The sequence below is a fragment of the Aspergillus alliaceus genome, assembly GCF_009176365.1.
Source record: "Aspergillus alliaceus strain CBS 536.65 unplaced genomic scaffold BDW43scaffold_90, whole genome shotgun sequence".
In the NCBI taxonomy this organism is placed as follows: Eukaryota; Fungi; Ascomycota; class Eurotiomycetes; order Eurotiales; family Aspergillaceae; genus Aspergillus; species Aspergillus alliaceus.
Window position 1 is genome coordinate 10,264 of NW_022474773.1, and position 19,349 is coordinate 29,612.

Genomic DNA, 19,349 nt, shown 5'->3' on the forward strand with positions numbered 1-19,349 from the left:
TTTCTTTTGATGTATTAAATATGTGGCAAATACCATCTCCTTTAGCTCTTTTGATTGAACTCGTTTATACGACATATCAATTTCAATAGAAGATAAAGTATGAAGCAATTCAGCTTGATCTTTAAGAATACAGATATCAGTGGCGGTTCCGACCACCCACCGCCTTCCGCCGGTGGGTGGTCGGCAGCCTAAAGGAATTTTCAGCCTAAAGGAAGATAATCAATTTCCTACCATTTTGAAGCTATACAAACCATAAATGTTGAAGAAATGGTGTATAGCTGGTGTATAGCTAGCGCCTTGGCAAGCGTGCGGGGGTTTAACCCCTGAGAATCCCTCCTTCTTCCTGTATCTATTCAGTCAAGATACTGCTCAATTTATGTCTTGTCTCCTTTCGAATGCCATCTTTCCCTGAAATCACTACAGTTCCATTCCTCCATAGAGTGACTCAAATAGGGCCTCAGTTTATGCCATAGTTCATGGTGTGAATATTGGGAGTCTTTATGTACCTACTAAATGGTCTGAGCGGGTATAGCAAGGAACTAAACATCTACAAAAGTATTCCACAACGCTAAACTCTCGATAAACCCCTGCGAATGACATTTTGACCCATTAAGCACTGAAAGCGAGCTTAACAACTACTGAACAATGGACTCGACTCAAGCAGCCTTGCCGGAACCATCTTTATTGGAGGTATTTCGGTTTCAGTGCCCTAATGCCTATTTCATGAGTTCAACCAGTGCTATGCCCATCGTGGGGATAAGTGTCATTCAATATGCGAAAGACCTTATTGATAGCCGAGCACCTGGCTTCCTTCGAATTTTCCTCCCAAGCTGGGAAAAGTACGGATCTGAAGGCAAGCCCCGAAATGAGTACGATACTCTATATCCGCTGGCTCATTTGCACATGGCCCAGGAAGTTTATTTACGTCTCTTTCAAATTGTTCAATATCTCCATGTTATCAGGCGTATGCATCTTCTGAAGCTTGAAAGAATGCGCGGCCAAAGGATCTCTCAGAAGCGAGGTCAACGCATTGATGGCCTTGCCATCAACCTTACACTGGCTGAAATGTACAGTGATTGGGAGACAGTCAGAGAAGAGTCACGATCTGCGAGAAAACTACGGTTTCGAAAAGAAAACAGGCTGGCTAGAAGATGGCTATTGGTGGCGTTTCGGCTCTCCTTTGGCGCGCTTCTGGTCTGTTCCAAGAAGCTCGAACGAGAAATGTATGTGTATATGCGCCTTAGTAGCCTGACCTTGCGCTTATGCAGTTACTTATTTACCTTGCAGAAACAACAACCATACTAAAGAAAGCCAACTGATCTCTCTGGCTACGAACATTGCCAATGACTTTCCGGATGTTGTTGAAACCTACCAGCATCTTAACCTGACGGCAATGTGTTTGTTAAACCAGAGACCAATATCGCATACTACTAACCTTGACTTAATTGTCAACCGGGTAGATGCGCACCTAAAAAAAGCAAGACCAGCCGAAACCACCCCTGTGGATTTCCCATTTTCCACATACCCCAAGGAGGAAAGCAATAGCGAATCGTCACTTAGCAATGCTGCTCGCAACTCTTGAGCCTCGGAACATACTTGTCTGGGTAACAAAAGAACAGAGAATTTTGAACAACTGAAGAGAAGTAGGTTATATATGAGATGGTGATTACCGGCGGTTGTGAATTATCTTAATATCAGTAGTACCTTTAACATAAGAGAGCTATGGGATACTGCTTGTTCTTGAAAAATATTCCAGTACACAAGCAAGAAAGTTAGATAACTATCATTTACGGGGGTCTTATCATTACCAAATAACAAGGAGCAATGGATTACAGGTTGAGTTCCATTCTGTGTGTGACTGACTTAGGTCAAACTTCGAATATCCATCAATAGTGCACATTTTCTAGAAGCAGGCCAGCTATTCAAAAGATTCATTTTTTGCTTCGCGAATAAGAGGGCATGCCTGTTTGATACGGAGCTTTTCAATCACAGGCCAGTCGCAGTGATATACTGCTATCAATGATTGGTTGTAGGTGTTACTACAATCCGCTTCTGCATTAGTCGCGGGTAAAGCCATCTTCAACATGTACTTTGAGTGGCGACCATCCATTTTAGATAACGTTTCCCTATCTAGCATAATGCATATTAATGTGAGTATGGATATCCAACTAAATATACTCGAGTATTTCAGAAATGGTAGCACATATCCGATTCATTCAAACGGTTTTTCCACACTAAGAGATCGGAGTTATAAGGGCCAAAGGGTAAGTCTGGTTATGTTATGGGGTAAGTGTCCTAGATAAGGGATGAGGTATAATAAGCGTAAATCCGGCATTCTTGTTGCAGATTGATTTTCCTTCAGCTGTAAGATTCTGTGCAACAAACTACTGAAAGCGCGATAATAAGGATAAATGGGACTGTAGAATGGATTTTCTTCATTTTGCTGCTTGATAGAAGGCTTAGAAGCTTGCTTAGAATGAAAAGGGCTGGATGATTGCTCAGATTGAGTCGTCGACGGACGGAATGTACGGACATTTTATAGGCAACTCTGAGTACGGAAAGTCGGCAATGGGACAACTCATATAGCCTTTGGAAAGCCATGGCACTTAGATGTGCTTGCTGCATTGAAGCTCGCCAGTAAAGCAACGCGAAGTTCACCTCCCTTGTCGCATATGACACTCATCATGCAGCCAAGAATGTGATTCTGTCCATTATGACTTACCGGGGCTATTGAGGTGGGTCTCAAGACAGCCAAGTTCGTATTATTTCCCCACAGCTTGAAACTAGAGGATGTGTGAGAGTATACTGAATGCTTATGGAAGGCTAGGAGCAAGTCTGAAGGGGGAGTTTTTTCGAGGCTACAAGGATGTCTACAGATCCTAGGCTTTCAACGCATCTCACAGTGTTTGTCATGGGATCTTGGTCTTACATGATGCCTGTTGACGTAGATGATGGGAAGAGGGCATAAGCTGAAGACATACAATAGGTTTCTAAGTAATGAAACAAAGCGACGCGACTGGTAGCAGCCTAAGCATCCTCCTGCTGCCTAGACTATAGTGGCACCGATGCCCTAGTTCCCACGGGTCCCGCTATGCTGGTTTTTACCTACCTTTCTTGTTTGTTCAAGTACGGATTGCCGCTGGAGAAGTTATATAAAGTGCAGAACCCCGCCCCTAACATCCTGCATCTTGACTCCCTATCTATGTTCAATTACATCATTTGTTCTCGCCATGACCAACCCCTGGGAACGAGGATATCTCCCGAAATTGGGCAAGTTGCCCGTTGAGTAATACCTGGTTGTAGGTTTCCCAAATAAACTAGGATGTCCTGAGAGATCATTAATAGTCTACAAGATGAAATGGGGCACCGCAGCGACGGAACCCCCAACCAACGGCGCCGCCAGCTCATTCGTCAATATCTTGAACTAGATGAGATAAAACGACCTCCGCGAATAGGATACGGCCCATTACAGGAACCCAATGCCTCGCGCCGCCATGGCAGAGGAAATCAACACAATCGTGCTTCCCTGGTGGTGGCGCGACCTTGGGCAGCAGAGCGTGGGCAATGTTAGACTTCCCTAGTGACGAACCGATCTTTCTTCGGACGCACTATGACCCGGACGGCGACGAGAAGACGGAGAAATGGGTGAGCGAGTAGGAAATGCTTGGTGGCCGTGTCTGGATGATAAACATTACTTTGGCTCGAACTGGCAGTGCGTGTACGAATTCCTCCCTGAAATGGCTGCTCCACCACACAGCCGTCCACCAGACAATCGCGTGCCACGGAATATCCATGCCCCCAGAACGCAGCTCAAGGACTGGCTTAGCGAGAAAAAAGCATAATAAACCTGATAAGTGGAGGGAGGATCCGCATCATTTTACTGAGATCGCGGCGGCTGGACTTCTCCGCACAGTGGCAGCCATGTACCTGCCCATTGCAGACCAGGGGGCCTTTGATACCAAAGGGCACTTGCGGCTGATTTACCTAGATTGTAAACGCAATATCAGTAAGGAAACAAGTGTTGAGCCGGATGAGGTGACGAACTCAGACGTCATCATGGAGTGGTTTATTCGGGCAACACCTCCGGAGTCGTGGGAGGAGGGGACCACTGGGGACAGGTACCGCATTAAAGGCGATTTGACGAGAGAGTTGTATTAGCTGAGTGAGGCGGATCTGGCAGATCCTTTAGTCCATGCCCGCTAGTTCATACTCAGAGATGCGTATTGATTGAATCTTGGTGCCAATCTAGCTTTCTGGGTATAGTACTGGCAGGAGAGGCTGTGGTTAGGCAGGCTGTGCATAGGAATACTGGTAAGATGGTGTTAATTATGCGCATAGTCGGGACACATCGTATGCCCTTGAAATTCTCAAACTTATATCTCCCGTGTTTCTCGCGACCCTCTTTTTGACAAGTGACTGAAAGGTTGTTGCTCCGGGCTCTTCCCCTTGTCCTGTCACAGACTAGATTTGCCAACCCACCTCTCCCGTACCCAGATTGTATACACCATAGGACGAGAGCTCTATTCCAAAAAAACATTCATCGGACGAGTATCAGCATTTGTTACCAGGGGCGCGGACATGATACGAATTATCTGGAAGAATGCTATAATCGAGGACCTCTTACGCTTGTTTCACTAGCATAATAGTTTTACCTAGCGATTCTTACCTTATTCTATCACCTGTCTATAGTAAGATGTTTGCTACGAGAAGGAAATAAGCTAAGATAGTATTACCAGGTGACCCACTCACTAAGTATGTTCAATCTTTAACCACTCGAATAGTACCTATGGTTCGTTAGCCGCCTTCCTACAGGCATGTTTGTCGAGCACCACGGGTTCAATCTTGGGGCTTCAGCCCCAGAACAACTTCGTGCTAGGCAGTGCCCTGGACTCTGTCTCATTGGCTAAGATGGTGATTTCTCCACCATATACTACACAGGTGTCTCGGGCAGATTAAAATGGTGGGAAGCAGAGATTTACCACGTAATCCACCAGTCTCAGTAGCATCCGAGCCTTTCTAACAATAAGTTGCAGAATGCCCGAGACTACACTGGATGCCCGTACCTTCTGATGACGAGTGGCAAGATTTAAAACCAAACACTTGCTGGTCTTGAGCGTCGCGTGTCCAACCTCCCGCTCATATGTTTTGTCTCTCAAGGGCCGAGGAGGATAATTCTACTAGGACATCGATTACTCGGAGCCATTGGTTCTCGGCATTCTTCCGGCATAATCAACGGAGTGCCCATGTGGAACCCGTTAGGCTTTCAATAAATCTGGATTTTACCATCACTATAACTCTACCTTAGGTATATAGTTTCTTATAATGGCTATTTGCTCTGGGAGGTTTAACAAAAACTTGTTCGTATATGCGAATCTAGTAGACAAGGCATTGGTAGTGATTCTCGTATTGAGCACACGGATATAACTCGAAAGAGAAATAACCAGAAAAGCACATAATAATATCTAGTATAAAGAAAGAGATCCAAACAAAAGAAAGCCGTAAACAGGGCGACTTAGGTGCTACATGGAAATATATAAGGATATAACATAGTCTAGCAGGAAGATTTGTATGGCTCATATACACTCGACACTTTAGTGAATTGTTTTCAGTTATCTGATACTTCAAGTATCAACGTAAGCCTCAGGCATGTGGATTGATCGGGTAAGGTCTACCCGTAGGACTACTCTCGGTATACCCCAGCAAAGATGCCGCTGTATAGAATCTTCAATGGTCGTAGCCATAGAACTTATTGGCTCTACTTGAGGTTTGTATATGGAAGTTAGAGGAGTCAGAAAGTATGTCAATTTGAAGCACGTTTTATACCCTCAATTGCAGCACTACGGTCAGGTGGTATATATTCCCACAATCACCCTAGTGGCGGTTAGCCCTAGTGGTAAGGTTAGGCTAAATCCATCATAGATCAATATTCTGCAGGGCGGCCATATGTCGCTGCACGGACGAACTCAACGCATCCAGAGAGGCTTGATCCGCCACGTCCTTCGAGCAGGTGACCACGATCTGGTGGTCCAATTCTTGAGCTATGGAGACCATCGTAAGCGGCATAAAATGGGGTGGCGCATTAAAATACGACGGGGTGCATTGAAGATTGCCCATGGCGAAGGGCGCCGGGTACTCAATGTTTTGGTGCAGGACGACGGATCCCATACGCGTATCGGCTGGCCATGAAGTGCTGTTCTGAATGATATCGCGCAGGTAGACCCCCTGGAAAGCCAGGCTGTCAATGTGCTGCGCGTGAAGCTGATGCAGTAGCAAGTCGCCTCTCGTCCTGTCGGACGGCAAGGAGGCGCGAACCGGGAGGATCCGGTTACAAGGGCCTACGACCTTCTCGATGCCCACAATAGGCATGGAGCGTCCGCTGACTATCTGTGTGAAGACGATATCCGACTGTCCCGTATGGTCGGCCAGCGCCAGCGCCCATGCGGCCTTGACGACTGTGGCTGCAGTGATGCCCGCCGCGGGTTTGATTGTGGGCAGTATCAAGGGCGCGAAGAGAAGCTGAGGACCGTCATCCGTAACAGTGGGTGAAGGGAGCTGGGTCATTTCCGAGTCTCGTAAAAGGCAACGCCAGAATGAGAACTCGGCGGTCCGATCCTGGCCTAGTGTATGATATACGAACGCCGGGAAAGAGACGGCCGGCGGCGGACTGCGGTCTTCATATAGTTCTTGCAGCCCCCGATAGAGAATAGGGACAGTTTCGGGATCAAACAGCGATCGACTGTACCGCAGCACCAACACGCTTTCATCCCTGGTTCCCCCCTGAAATAGTAGAAACCGCACCGAGAGTTTCGAGGGATCAACTGGATGGATCGAGTCCGCTTGGCACCATTCCAGGGCGCTCGCATTGGCGTCCGTCTTTATTTCCGAGGGAGGGGAATGGACCGGCAACATCACGGCCGGACTCCGCAGGACTACCTGGTGCATTTGATCCCAGGATCGGATGAAAACAGTCCGTAGGATGGGATGGTAGTGCACCAGGCGTTTACACGCTTGCTGCAGCCGGGCATGGTCCGTGGGTCCTTGAAGCCGGAGCAGTAGATACTCGCACGAGAAATCCGACAGATACTCCTGTCGCGGAGTTGCTGGGAGAACATCCTCAATTTCCTCAACCGTTTGCGTCTGAGGCGACAGCCGTACCACTAGTTGCGCGAGGAATGTCCGCAGATTGTTTACCCCAAGGCGCGAGAACTCTTGGCCGGTTGCAGTCTTGGGTAGGGATTGCTGGAGGGATTCCACCAGCGCCGCCGCAGGTTTGGCTAGCTCCTGCAGGGATGGAGATCGAAGGATGTTCAAGACCGACAGCGTCAGTCCGGCCGCCCGTGCCAGCCCTACTAATTTCATGGCGGACAGCGAGTCACCCCCAAGCGAGAGGAAGCTCTCGTTGGTGCGGATGTCCGCTATGTCACAGGCCAGCACATTTGCCACCACCGTCACCAGGATTTGCAGTTCCTGACTCTGTGCATCGCATGAGGATGCACCCTCCCCGTTGGACAAGGACGACGATCTGTCCGGAAAAAATACCTCCAGCTCGCGCCAACGGAGATCTACCACCAACCGCCGTAGCTGAGCCCGGTCGGTCTTCGCCGTGATAGTCCTGGGAAGGTGCGTGACGGGCACGAACAGGGAGGGGATCATGTATGTCGGTAGAAGATCCCGCAACGCAGCGGACGCCTCCTGAATCTGCGATTGGAAGGCGTTGCTGATCTCGCAGAGCATGGCCGGAGCGTTATGCAATGGCACATCGTCCTGTTGGACGGGTATGAACGCCACGAGAATCGGCGACGAACGACCTGCAGAGGGGGGCACCAACTCGACCACTACGTCGGGAGCGCTAGAGAACACCTCCCGGACGCGATGCTCTACTTCCCCCAGCTCCAGGCGCTGTCCACGGACCTTGACCTGCGTGTCTCGTCGGCCGACGAACTGAATCCATCCCTGGCCCGTGTATCGTACCAGATCACCCGTGCGATAGAGTCGTCCCGGGATCCCGGCGGGATCGCAAGACGAACGGAAGCGACGGAGCCAGGAGGGGGGATTGATAAAGGCCTCTGCTGTGAGCGAGGCCGGACGGTTGAGATACCCCCCGACAACGATGGGTCCCTCAACGAGTAGTTCCCCAATAGCGCCCAATGGGACCAGCTGTTCCGGGTCTGTCGCCGCGGTGATCCATCCTCTTCCTCCCGTCATGGGGCCGATTGTGCCAACGCGCCAACGGTCCTGGGGTATGCGCCCGACGCTGCAGATTGAAGTCTCCGTCGGACCGTACATGTTGACTAATTGCACATGCGGCGCCCAAGTCTGCACTATGCTGGGGGAAATGGCCTCGCCGCCCAAAGCCACCGTCTGTAGCATGGGCAGGTCATCCGGGCGAGTAAGAGAAAATAAGGACGGCGTAAATGCGGCCCAGGTTACCTGCTGCTCTCGCATGAAACCCGCGAGGTCGTTGAGTCGTTTGGACTCGGACGGAATACAGAGGCAGCCCCCGCGGTAGAGGGTGCAGATGATCTCGTAGATTGCCAGGTCGAAGCTGTATGAGGCAAAATGCAGCGCCCACGTGGTGGAATTGACGTTCAATGTGTCCACAATGGCCAACAAGGATGTCGCAATGTTGCAGTGCTCGATCCGCATACCCTTCGGCCGACCTGTCGTCCCCGAGGTAAAGAGGACCAGAGCCAGGTCCTCCGGATGCACGGCTGGGAGGGAAAGCGGGGCCACGAGGTCAGTTGGAACGGCGACTTCGGGGACTACGAGTATCGGTATGCCTAGTTCCTCCGTCCTCGGACGCTGAACCGCCGAGACTACTAGGAATTGAGCTCCCATGTCTTCGATCATCTCGCGAGCTCGACCAGCCGGGATGTTGGGATCGATGGGCACACACACAGCCCCGAGACGGAAGATGGTCAGTATGGTGACCACGGCCCATTGGGACTTCTCCATGCAGAAGGGGATGAACATCCCATGCCGAATCCCTGAACGCATGAGGTGCTGGGCAACGTCCAGGGATGCTTGGTTCAGCTGGTGGTAGGTCATCTCGCCGTCCCACGCGATGATAGCTGGTCGGGAGTCCCGATGATAAAACGCCAGTTCGTGCAGAGTGGTCTGGCTCACCCGGGGCAGCTCTGCGTTCCAGTCCCTTAGTGTCGCCCAGTCCTCAGGGCTGATTAAGTCGAGATCCCGCAGCTTGGCTTGTGGTGTCTGTATCAGCTGCTGCAATATGTGTTTCAGCTGGTGCATCGTGCGCTGGACCTCCACGGCCTCCATTACCTGGGGGTCGTAGTACACAGTAAACCGGAGATTCGACGCATCCCCCGCCGATAATCCCCCGTGGATGCGACACACCACAGTCAGCGCACACGGACGGGATGATGGCCTGCAAGGTTCATCCTCGATTGCCATGCTCTCCTCGATAATTAGGTCTGAATGGAAGTCATCTGCAGCTGTCTCGAAGGAGTCCATTGAGACCGCCTTGGCATGGATTGCAGCTAGAGCCTGCTCGATGGTCTCATCATTGTTCATGTGAAATCGAATAGGAATCTGCTTTGGTTGGGCACTGAGACCCCGGAGAGTAAGTCCGAACCCAACATCGAGAGCGTCTGTATATTTGCTGACGAGGATTGACCATCCCAATTGGATGTGCGCCACCAAATGCGTCATTCCTGTTGGAAATCTTATGGGGGACACTGTATAGTGCAGGGTCTCGGTGCTGGCCACCTTGTTGTCGGCGGGCAGCAGTTGGGGAAATGGGGATATCGTGGGTTCAGCCATATTGTGGTTAATCCTGTTCAAAACAAACGTTCTTATTGAGGTGCAGGGGGCCCGATGGGTGATATAGCTATACAGATGTGCAAAGTTTATTTTTCGCAACTCACTGTGGTTAAGGAGGAGTTGAGGGTGATTGGGGGCTGACCACAGCTATCTGCCGGAGTATTTACGCTTGGGGACGGCATTTATCTCACCCACCGATTCTAGAGCACCATGTCACGCTGAGCTATGGATCCCCTCTACAGTTGTGATAGGACGCAATCTTGAGACTACTGCATGGTTCTATCACAGTCTAGCTTACGCTGACTCACTACACAGTGCTCATGCAAGGAGGATGCAGTATCCCCAGATACTCAGATGCGAAGCAGGAATCAGATTCTGGGTTTCCTATTGGGTGGCTGGACATGAAGTAAATCGAGAATACAATGGAGTCCTCGGTTGGGACCCAATGAGCTTTCCAACTCGCTAATATAGCTGCGAGTCTGCTCCATCAGCCTGCTCAACACTTCTCGGCAATACTGAAAACTCCCCATTGACTCCATGTACTGCACGGCGTATAGCTTGACCGCCTCATCCTCACTGCGTTGTTTGAGGATGCTGATGAGTTGTGTGTTGCCGGGAGCCGCGTGGATGCTGTGGATGATGGGATAAGAGAACTTGCCCTCAGTCAGATCCTCCATCAGCCCTTTCTTCTCTGCGTAGAGCCCGTCCTGCAGGTTCATGTAGTCATCGCGGATCTGAAAAGTGACGCCAAGTAACTCTACCAGTCGGGAAAAGTCCCTGGATTAGGTCAGCTAAGGCATGGGGAACAGGAAGGCTTTTGGGGGTGGAGCTCATACGTCGTTACGGTGCTTTGGATCTGCATCAACTCCAGCGCCAATCGGAACAGACCCCCGGTTTTGTAGATAACCATCTGGATATATTCCTCCTCCGTAGGACACACCAGCGCATCGCGCCAGTAGAGATCCATCCCTTGACCCCGATGCAAATTTAGAAGTTCCCGGGTGAAGATAGGGAATGCGCGCGGATCATCGATTTTGTCCAGCTTTTCCTGCTGCTGAAAATACGCATAGTTGGCTGCGTTGATTGTCTGGGCCACACCAAAAATGTTATGAGCTACGGGGCGGCCCCGACGGAGCTGCGACCCATCTTGGATATCATCGATGCTGCGCGAGGGATTAGCATGCGTTGCAATAGAGGATGACTGGGACTCACAGTAGCGAAGCGGTGTGAAGCCCATCTATAATTTCTTTGATAATGTCCAGTTTGTCTTCCGGGAGATGGAACCATTCGTTGAAAGCCGAGATTAGCTTGCCCCGGATATTCTTACCGGGTATGGAAACCAGGTAGTTGACCGGACCGCGGATAATCTATGGAACAGATGCGTTAGAACCTTGATGTCAACAAAAGCTTGTATAGGACCAAGGTACAACACCTTTTCATATGGGTCGGCGGCTTGGTTCGGTTCTTGGTCTTCCTCGTCACCCGGCTCAGCCGTGGATAGTGCAGGATCCGGCTCCCCATGAAAGCGTTGAAAGCCTTTAATATCCAGCGGCATGTAGCGATCTGTCGGGACCGAGCTGTAATTGTTGAAGAAGCAGCCAATGGGAAGGAGGTACCGAAAAATGAACGCGAAGACGTTCGCTACTGTGAGGTTGAGCATATTTTGTTCACTTATGATTTCGAATCAAAAACCGCAAGATACGCCTTTACCATGAATGGGCATATTCGAATCTGATATAAAGGTTCTCACCCACAAAGAATTGTCTTGCAGCCAACCCTATGGCAGGTCGAGCAGCACCTGCATTCACTCTTGGGTCTGGTCCTCGGTGCGATAGTACGAACAGTTGAATGACGCCAGCCCCAGCAACTAGCCAGACATGCACCCTGCAGGATGGATGAGAGGGGTCGCTGTGGGGGGTATGAATTTGGAATTATGGTGTAATTGACCTGATGTCGTGTCGGAATGCTTCTTCCTTCCCCCAAACAAAGCTGATTACCAATGCTCAAATGAGAAAGAAATGAGAAAAACGAGCCGTTCTCTCAAAGGTAAGACTACTGTAAGCCTAGAGTGATCTACTAATTGAACAAGCACGAGCTATGTGTTGGACCCCCACAGCAGTGACTGCAACCATTCGGAGGAATCTGAAGGGACCCAAGGAATGAGGATCATCCTGGCCGAACCGTACCGTACAGAAAATCCCTAATTCGCAAATCAATCGCTGGATCCACTGAGCATGCTCTGTTCCCTTAGTGAGCAAGCAATTTCAGCCATTAGGTTTCTGACTACTGCTACTAGGGTTGACAATAGTCGGAACTCGAATTCTTATGTATTGTATGTACTTTATGTACTTTATGTACTTTATGTACTGTATGTACATTAGCGCTCGTCATCGTATCGGACAGTATGGCCACGTTAGCATACAATACACTAATACGGAGTATATGTACCAGGCTGGATAAATGGCCGTCTGCCGGAGTAACTTTTTTGTATATACTGGACATAGAGAGTATCCTCCAAGTCTATGTGGTAGTAGCCCTGTATTTTTCTCAATTACACTAATCATGGAGACTGTAAGGTAACTACCGTATGCAAAAGCTATAAAACCGAACCTGTGACATGGCCGTTCGCCGAATGTATTTCATGACCGGCGCACTTAAAAAGAATCCACCATCTGCAGGTCGGAGATAGTGGATTACTAGTGCTAGCAAGCTAAAGCAGCATCCCAGCATTACAGCGTCACGATCTACAGTCATAGCTCGTTCCGTCCCTTGTCAGCCACCAATGCGATTGTCTCCCAGTACAGCACAATCGCCACGCTGCACGGTCCCAGGAAAATGGTCCCCACCACCACCCGTCCCATCAACAAGACCCAGGGAGACCGGCGATTCCTCCGTCGGGTCGCGCGATAGTAGACTGCCACAGTCCAGAAGAGCATTGCTAATGCCGATAATGTATAATCCCACTGGAGGAATCGCAGCACGCCCGTCTCGAGTGAGGTTACCTGTGTCTCCCCCCATGGAGCTGGTGGAAGATAGACTCGACGGGAGTAGATTCCGGTCAAGTGGATAGGGTCCTTTGGATATCCCCCGAGCGCGGTGACACACAGAAACGCTAGGTGACCCGCTGTAGAGCATGCGAGGGCAAAGACGCATGCGACCTTCAGCTGCGGAGGTTGTGGTAACTGTGCATGCGTCAGCCAGCGCGAGATCCCCATGAGCAGTGAGGTGTATAGAGGCCAACCCTGCCAGAGTGCGATTATTTGCTGCTTTGTATCGTATGCAATCACTGTGGGAGCGGCTAATGCAGCTAGTGAGAGCGGGAGAATATAGCCCAGAATGATGGACAAGGGGAAGGATCCCAAATCAGATCGAAAAGGCAATCGCTGAGCATGTGTTGACACGCTCATGAATGCCAGTATCGCGGGCATCACGAGTCCCGGGCCTAGGCCTTGAATCAATGGACCGGCTACAAACGCCACCCTGTTGAAAGGAACTTGGTCAGCCTCTCTCTTTGCGCCAGTGATCCAGACGGCCACTTACACTACCAATGCAGCAAGCGGATGTCGCCGTTGATGTGTCTCAACTACGATCAGCAGCCACATCGGCACCATGGCACTGGCGAACGCGACCCCATATAGTGACAAGGTTGGTGATCCTCCCTGAAACACCGGCCAGAAGAAAACATTACAGGCCGTCATAAACTGGTCTAGTGGGCGTATTCCGGTGTAGTCTTCTTGCAGCCCTCCGGGGAGCCCAGATAGTGACTTCCTGTCTGCCATGCTGGATAAGAGATCAATGAATCCATTCTGGAACGACTGGTAGTATTTGGCATATGCCGCAAAGAGAGACACCGATGCCAGAGCGGCTGCTGTGGCTCGCGGCATTTTGCAATTGTTTCTAGCTTTGTAATGCTCTCACAACCACCCGAGTGATTGCAGATGATATGTTTCGATGCACTGTCCGTCATTTAATCAATCCCCGAACCCCGGCAGAGATTGAGATTTGGCGAGGTGAAGGGAGTGCAACCTGTATTTCTTGGAATACTCATCTTTTGCCTGCGACCCAAATACCTACCTGTATAGCTCGGTGGGTCTGCTGCAATGGTGGCATGACCTCGTACTTGATGACGAGTATCACGCAGCTACGAAACAGCCCCTGCAGACAGTTTGTCACAGTGGATCGTGATGTCACCTCTCAGGCTCTAACCCTGCAAATTGCCTCTTCGACGGCCTCTAGCGTGGCTGAACGCGACGAAGGGCAGGTCTTATTGAGTGGTGTTTGGAGAAACTATCAGAAAACGATACCATTGAGTATCAGCCTTATAGGCTGGAACAGTCGCCCGCATTTGGACAGCGGTGAGTGGCCATTGTATTGTAAGAAATCAAATCAGACTATGTAGATATCGGGCATTTCCTCACCCCCAGCAACGAGCCACAACCGTCAAACACCATCGAGTGCAGCCGCCCTCTCCCAATCCATGCGTACAGGATAGCAAGTACAAGAATAGACAGTGTAGTTTGGACCTCCCATCCCCAACGCGGGGTCTTTCTTCGATATTGTTCCCACCCGCCCCCACAGCGCTTTGGAGGCGGTAGGAAATCACAAATGACCCCGTCAGCAATGGTTTTGGACGCCATGTCAGCCGGCAGATCTCCGGCGTAGGGTGCATAATAGCGGCCAAAGAGAGTGTTCAGCAGGCCATCTCGAGCCTGAAAGCGAACTAGAAATTGGGAGCTGCGGTAGATGGAGTCGACGCGGTGATATCTAATGCTGCGATATTGACGCAAAAGCGTCTCTATTTGGCCGTCCGTTGGGAGCCTGGTGCCCGGACTGATTCTCAGACGTCGCAGCAGGTTTGCCAGAGCCGCGGCGTCCTCAATTGCCATGTTCGCGCCCTGGCCGATATTCGGGGTCATTTTGTGTACGCTATCGCCCAGGAGAACCAACCGGCCATGGTACCAGGTTTTGAGCGTATTTTCCTCCAGCGCAGTCATCGAAACGGTTTCCCGGTTCTCCCATATCTGTCCAAAGGTGATGTCCTGGTGAACTTGTATGTTTCTCAACACCTCTGCCGCAGCATTGATATCGTCTGCTGTGTAGCGAGGGCCGTTGGGATAAATATATTTTCTGCTTAGCTTTTGTATCACAAACCAGTATACACGGCCTTTCTTTCCATGAATAGTGACAATAGTCAGACCATCCAAGAACTTATTTACCTGTTCTCCCACATTCAATCCTTTTATAGCAGACGAGATTCCGAACATACAGCGGAATTCCACCGTGAGACCTGTACGACCCTTAGTCCCCCTATACACCGGAAGGATTCCTGGTATTCACTTACTGAATCTATCCTTGGCGATTGCCGAGCTGGAACTCATGTTCTCTCCCGCCCTCCATATCGCCTCGCGGACTTGACTATGAACTCCATCTGCGCCGATAACTAGTTGGCCATGATAAACAGACCCTTTGGCTGTGGTCACTGTAACACGACCACTAGAAGGGTGGATAGCCGTCACTTTTTCCCCTAGACGGATCTTACTACCATCCGGATAGTTTTGATAGAGGATCTCTAGCAGCCTTTGCCGGTCGAGAAATGCAATGGGAAAACCAAACCTATACGGTCCTGTATATTAGAGAGACTCATCTGCCGGAACATGGATGGAGGGGGCCAACCGTTTATTGATAATCTTAGGATAGGAGCTACTAAAGCTGAAGCCATCAGGGTAACCGATGATTGCTGTTTCCAGTGGCTCAATAGACCTTTCAATTTGATCGTATAGCTGGAGTTGGTCTAGCACGCGAGCTCCATTGGGTAGGATGCCAATGGACGCCCCGATCTGTGGAGCCGGGTTACTCGCTTTCTCGAGGACAATGTGATCAATTCCGGCGTGCTGCAAACAATGCGCCAGGGTCAAGCCCCCGATTGACCCTCCTACGATGATCACCTGGAACTCCGACTTGCTCATCTTGCACGGTTGGACGGGGAGATTCAAGGCACACAGGCCCTATAGGAAGCTAGCAGTACTTAATGAATCCAACTGCGTGTCCACGCAGAGTCTCGACGCTCTCTGATGGCGATCTACCTCCGATTCACGAGCTAAAGTGGAGCGGCAAAAAAAGAGGTGTCTGTAAAATCACACTATTTGCATTTGGACGGACGCCGACTGGAAATCCAAACCCTGGTTTCGCCAAGGTTTAGGACCTGTAGGTTTCAGCTGACCCATATATTTTCCTGCAGAGTTGCGTACCTAACGTTACATTTCGCGTTGGTCAACCATACAAATGTTTACTTTTTCTTCCTCCGCTCAATAGTTTTATTTTTAAGATACTGTTCTCATCTATCTCTGTATCACCGCAGTGTATTATGTGATCTTTCGTGCCCGTACAATGCCGACGCTCTTTTCATAGCCTTTGACATACCAGTAGCATACTCCATAAGATCCATCAACCATCACGAAAACAGCTAGGCTCCACAGCACCAGGGGACTATTGAGCCAGGCAAAAGATTCCGGCCAGTACATCCAACGTAAACTCGCGAACCCAACCGTGCAACACGAGCCCAAGAACCGGGAAAGCCTAGAAGGTGTTAGCGTGGGCATGTGCACCGACTCCCGAAGGAGTAATTGAGGAGGGGTAGGAATAAGGGAACCCATACCACAATGTGTAAGAAGCACCACGAGTGCTGCTCCGACAGAGGAGCTGACATAGTCCGCCAATGCTGAGCAGAAGCTGGCATACGACCGCGCCCCATGAGTAGGCTAGTGAATGGCCAATCTCGGCGGCGAGAGCGAGATGTCCCGTGAGGAAGCCGATTGTCCCGAGAGCAAAGATCCAGGGGAGATTCCGCTCCACCAGCGGCGCATGGCTCCACTCCTGGGGTGAAAAGCTAATAGCGGCGTACATGACGCCCAAATTGATGAGGAGGCCCGCCGCGAACACCCCCCGCTCCACCAGGCTCTTGGAGGGATAGATCAGGGAGTAGACGACCTCCCAGGCGATGTTGCAACACAGGGGCATGATGGCCATTCCGTAGGTCCTTTCCTTGAATGATACGTAGACCATCCCGACGTAGTTGATCACCCACCCTAGTCCCATGCCGAGGACGAATAAATCCGCCAGCGGCTTCACGGCCAAGTACTCAGGAGGGGCTTGAGAAGCATCGAATCCGTCCATGATGGCGTATCCACGTAAGTGCAGAAGGAGTCGTATACTGTTGAGTCCAGGACTAAGGCCTCTCAAGCGCCTGCCTATTTATGGTTTGCGTAAAGGATGAGGGATCGCGCGAGATGACCGTTTCTGATTAGCCCTGAGAGTAAGTGCTTTCCGATTTGCCATGTAGCTATGTGTAAGTATTCAATAACAGCTGAACCCATTTCATAATAAATTATATTAAAAATGCAGGTGATGCATTAGGGTCACTAAGGTGAATGGAGTTATTGTATGTATTGTAATTCAAAATGAATACTGTTTTTTGCAATTCCAGCGGGATGAGCTCATACCACACGGGACACTGATACTGTCACATCCGTGATTCAGATAAGCCTGCAGGATATGAGGATGCATCTTGCTTTTTTTGCCATGGGATGCCACGCCTGCATGCACTTTGTGATGAGAAAGCAGGACATTAACGAGGGAAATACTTGATTAGCATACTGATACCACTAAGTATACTTTCGGAGCCCCACAAATTAGATCATTCGTCATCCTTGACCGCTACGGCTGAAGACCGGCTGACGTTGACCACTGCAAATCGCTGTATCGGGCACGCCTGAACGAGGTAGCACCCATGTTAGTACAGTAGATAGGGAAAAAATGTGGATTTTTAGAGGGTTCCCGATATATCCAGAATGGCGCGAGGAGCAGCGGGTGCTAGTGCGGCCCGCTGATATGACGGAGGTGAATTCTTGAAGAAAGTGCTGCTGTTGGATATTGAAGCCGATTTTGTCTTCCTACGCATCGCCCTCTCCATCACTGGAATTCATATCAAGATCACTTCTACGCCATGAGCCTCATTGCAAATCTGCCAGAAATGTGTCTTCGGGGTGCCAGCCCAGTCCTGGGCATGGTTGCAGTGAGTGGCTTCTTATGCTTCTTTATTGATCATGTTCCTGTCCCTCGGTGGTGGGACAAAAAGGCCCAGTTGATCGGACAAAAACATCCTGAGAGCATCACCTCTTTTGAGTGTCCCTACGACTACATTCGACAAATCTATGGCAAGTATCATTGGGCACCGTTTGTCAACAAGCTAGCCCCGACCCTTCGAAGCGACGATGGTTCCAAGTACCAGATGGTGTTGGAGATTATGGATGCCATCCACCTCTGCCTGATGTTAGTAGATGATGTGAGAGATTTCAACCTGGACATTTTATGCCCTGATTAACAGTCCCAGATCGCTGATGGAAGCGAGTACCGCAAAGGACGACCCGCGGCTCACAATATCTACGGCCCATCGGAGACCGCGAATCGCGCCTACTATAGAGTTACCCAAATCCTCAATCAAACGACCAAGGAGTTTCCTAATCTTGCACCGTGGCTGATGCAAGATCTTCAGGATATTCTTGAGGGACAAGACATATCTCTTGTTTGGCGCAGGGATGGGGTTAGTAGCTTCCCTACCGCTGCTACAGACAGGGTCGCGGCGTATCGACGAATGGCCTCTCTCAAGACAGGTGCATTATTCCGTCTACTGGGCCATCTAGTCCTTGAGAATGATTCTATGGATGAGACCCTGACCCTGGTTGCGTACGTTATTCCTCCCATTCTCCACATTATACATCCGGGTTAACACATATATAGCTGGGTCTCGCAGCTGCAGAACGACTGCAAAAATGTTTATTCTTCCGAGTATGCCAAGTTGAAGGGCTCGATTGCCGAGGACTTGCGTAACCGCGAAATGACATACCCGATCGTGCTGGCATTGGATGCGCCCGATGGCCATTGGGTGACCGCCGCCTTGGAATCTCCGTCGCCCCAGAATATTCGCAACGCCCTCAAAGTAATCCGGTGCGACTGCGTGCGTGACATATGCATGGCAGAGCTAGCGAGGTCGGGTGCCTCCGTGAAGGAGTGGCTGGAATTGTGGGGTAGGAAGGAGAAGCTTGATTTAAAGGCATGAGCTTTCCCGATATTGTCATGTCGAGGTTGGACTGTTCTTTGTATCGGGTGTATTGAGCAAGGAGAATGCAAATGGCAAATTTTTGATTAGTCTGCCCACCTAAGGGTTGCCTAGTAGAGACCGTCCATAATGCTGTGCTAGATGTAATTTTGAATTCTACTTTGTTGTATACCTTGGATTATAAATTCAATTTTGCTCGAACGGAATCTAGACATCTACATATATTTCTCAAATGTAATATGAGTAATAAAAGAGAGTCAGTGACCTACAGCAAGTCGAAGTGATGCTATTACTAGTATTGGCATCGGTCGTAGGATGCCATCGGGCTTTGTGCACAACGACGCAAAAATGTATATTCGTTTAGAAGTAAAGTGATCTCTAGGATATGGAAATAAACTAATAAAGATATATATTTTGTTGGCTTGGGAAATGGACGGAAACATTACTGGAA

The 19,349-nt window shown here is 50.0% G+C and overlaps 8 protein-coding genes across 8 annotated transcripts; 3 read left to right on the plus strand and 5 right to left on the minus strand.

Moving 5' to 3' along the window:
• The first annotated feature begins 375 nt into the window (after positions 1 to 375).
• On the plus strand, positions 376 to 1,657 carry BDW43DRAFT_254826 (uncharacterized protein). The gene is made up of 2 exons (XM_032039858.1): positions 376 to 1,223; positions 1,288 to 1,657. The coding sequence occupies exons 1-2, from the start codon at positions 646 to 648 to the stop codon at positions 1,580 to 1,582; spliced, it is 873 nt and encodes a 290-aa protein (XP_031894164.1). The 5' UTR covers positions 376 to 645; the 3' UTR covers positions 1,583 to 1,657.
• A 1,907-nt stretch (positions 1,658 to 3,564) lies between these two features.
• Positions 3,565 to 4,158, plus strand: BDW43DRAFT_316915 (uncharacterized protein; the record flags this gene model as incomplete). The annotated part of the gene is made up of 2 exons (XM_032048414.1): positions 3,565 to 3,653; positions 3,714 to 4,158. 2 exons carry the CDS (start codon positions 3,565 to 3,567, stop codon positions 4,156 to 4,158), a joined length of 534 nt encoding a protein of 177 aa, XP_031894165.1.
• A 2,771-nt stretch (positions 4,159 to 6,929) lies between these two features.
• Positions 6,930 to 9,252, minus strand: BDW43DRAFT_304690 (uncharacterized protein; the record flags this gene model as incomplete). Its single annotated transcript, XM_032045646.1, has 2 exons — positions 6,930 to 7,157; positions 7,255 to 9,252. The coding sequence occupies 2 exons, from the start codon at positions 9,250 to 9,252 to the stop codon at positions 6,930 to 6,932; spliced, it is 2,226 nt and encodes a 741-aa protein (XP_031894166.1).
• Positions 9,253 to 10,151: 899 nt separating this feature from the next.
• On the minus strand, positions 10,152 to 11,443 carry BDW43DRAFT_316917 (FPP/GGPP synthase family protein; the record flags this gene model as incomplete). Its single annotated transcript, XM_032048415.1, has 4 exons — positions 10,152 to 10,560; positions 10,620 to 10,946; positions 10,996 to 11,150; positions 11,216 to 11,443. 4 exons carry the CDS (start codon positions 11,441 to 11,443, stop codon positions 10,152 to 10,154), a joined length of 1,119 nt encoding a protein of 372 aa, XP_031894167.1.
• Positions 11,444 to 12,533: 1,090 nt separating this feature from the next.
• On the minus strand, positions 12,534 to 13,667 carry BDW43DRAFT_316918 (uncharacterized protein; the record flags this gene model as incomplete). Its single annotated transcript, XM_032048416.1, has 2 exons — positions 12,534 to 13,263; positions 13,324 to 13,667. The coding sequence occupies 2 exons, from the start codon at positions 13,665 to 13,667 to the stop codon at positions 12,534 to 12,536; spliced, it is 1,074 nt and encodes a 357-aa protein (XP_031894168.1).
• A 348-nt stretch (positions 13,668 to 14,015) lies between these two features.
• On the minus strand, positions 14,016 to 15,749 carry BDW43DRAFT_304692 (FAD-dependent oxidoreductase; the record flags this gene model as incomplete). Its single annotated transcript, XM_032045647.1, has 4 exons — positions 14,016 to 14,070; positions 14,269 to 15,070; positions 15,125 to 15,396; positions 15,457 to 15,749. The coding sequence occupies 4 exons, from the start codon at positions 15,747 to 15,749 to the stop codon at positions 14,016 to 14,018; spliced, it is 1,422 nt and encodes a 473-aa protein (XP_031894169.1).
• Positions 15,750 to 16,145: 396 nt separating this feature from the next.
• On the minus strand, positions 16,146 to 16,956 carry BDW43DRAFT_304693 (uncharacterized protein; the record flags this gene model as incomplete). Its single annotated transcript, XM_032045648.1, has 2 exons — positions 16,146 to 16,359; positions 16,439 to 16,956. 2 exons carry the CDS (start codon positions 16,954 to 16,956, stop codon positions 16,146 to 16,148), a joined length of 732 nt encoding a protein of 243 aa, XP_031894170.1.
• Positions 16,957 to 17,785: 829 nt separating this feature from the next.
• On the plus strand, positions 17,786 to 18,898 carry BDW43DRAFT_324031 (terpenoid synthase; the record flags this gene model as incomplete). The annotated part of the gene is made up of 3 exons (XM_032049866.1): positions 17,786 to 18,124; positions 18,173 to 18,525; positions 18,580 to 18,898. The coding sequence occupies 3 exons, from the start codon at positions 17,786 to 17,788 to the stop codon at positions 18,896 to 18,898; spliced, it is 1,011 nt and encodes a 336-aa protein (XP_031894171.1).
• Between the last annotated feature and the right edge of the window lie 451 nt (positions 18,899 to 19,349).

Bases quoted from the DNA above. Each gene is read 5' to 3' on its own strand.
- BDW43DRAFT_254826 (XM_032039858.1), top strand. From the start codon at position 646: ATGGACTCGACTCAAGCAGCCTTGCCGGAACCATCTTTATTGGAGGTA. The intron at 1,224-1,287 runs GTATGTGTATAT...TTTACCTTGCAG, and splicing joins AAGAAGCTCGAACGAGAAAT to AAACAACAACCATACTAAAG.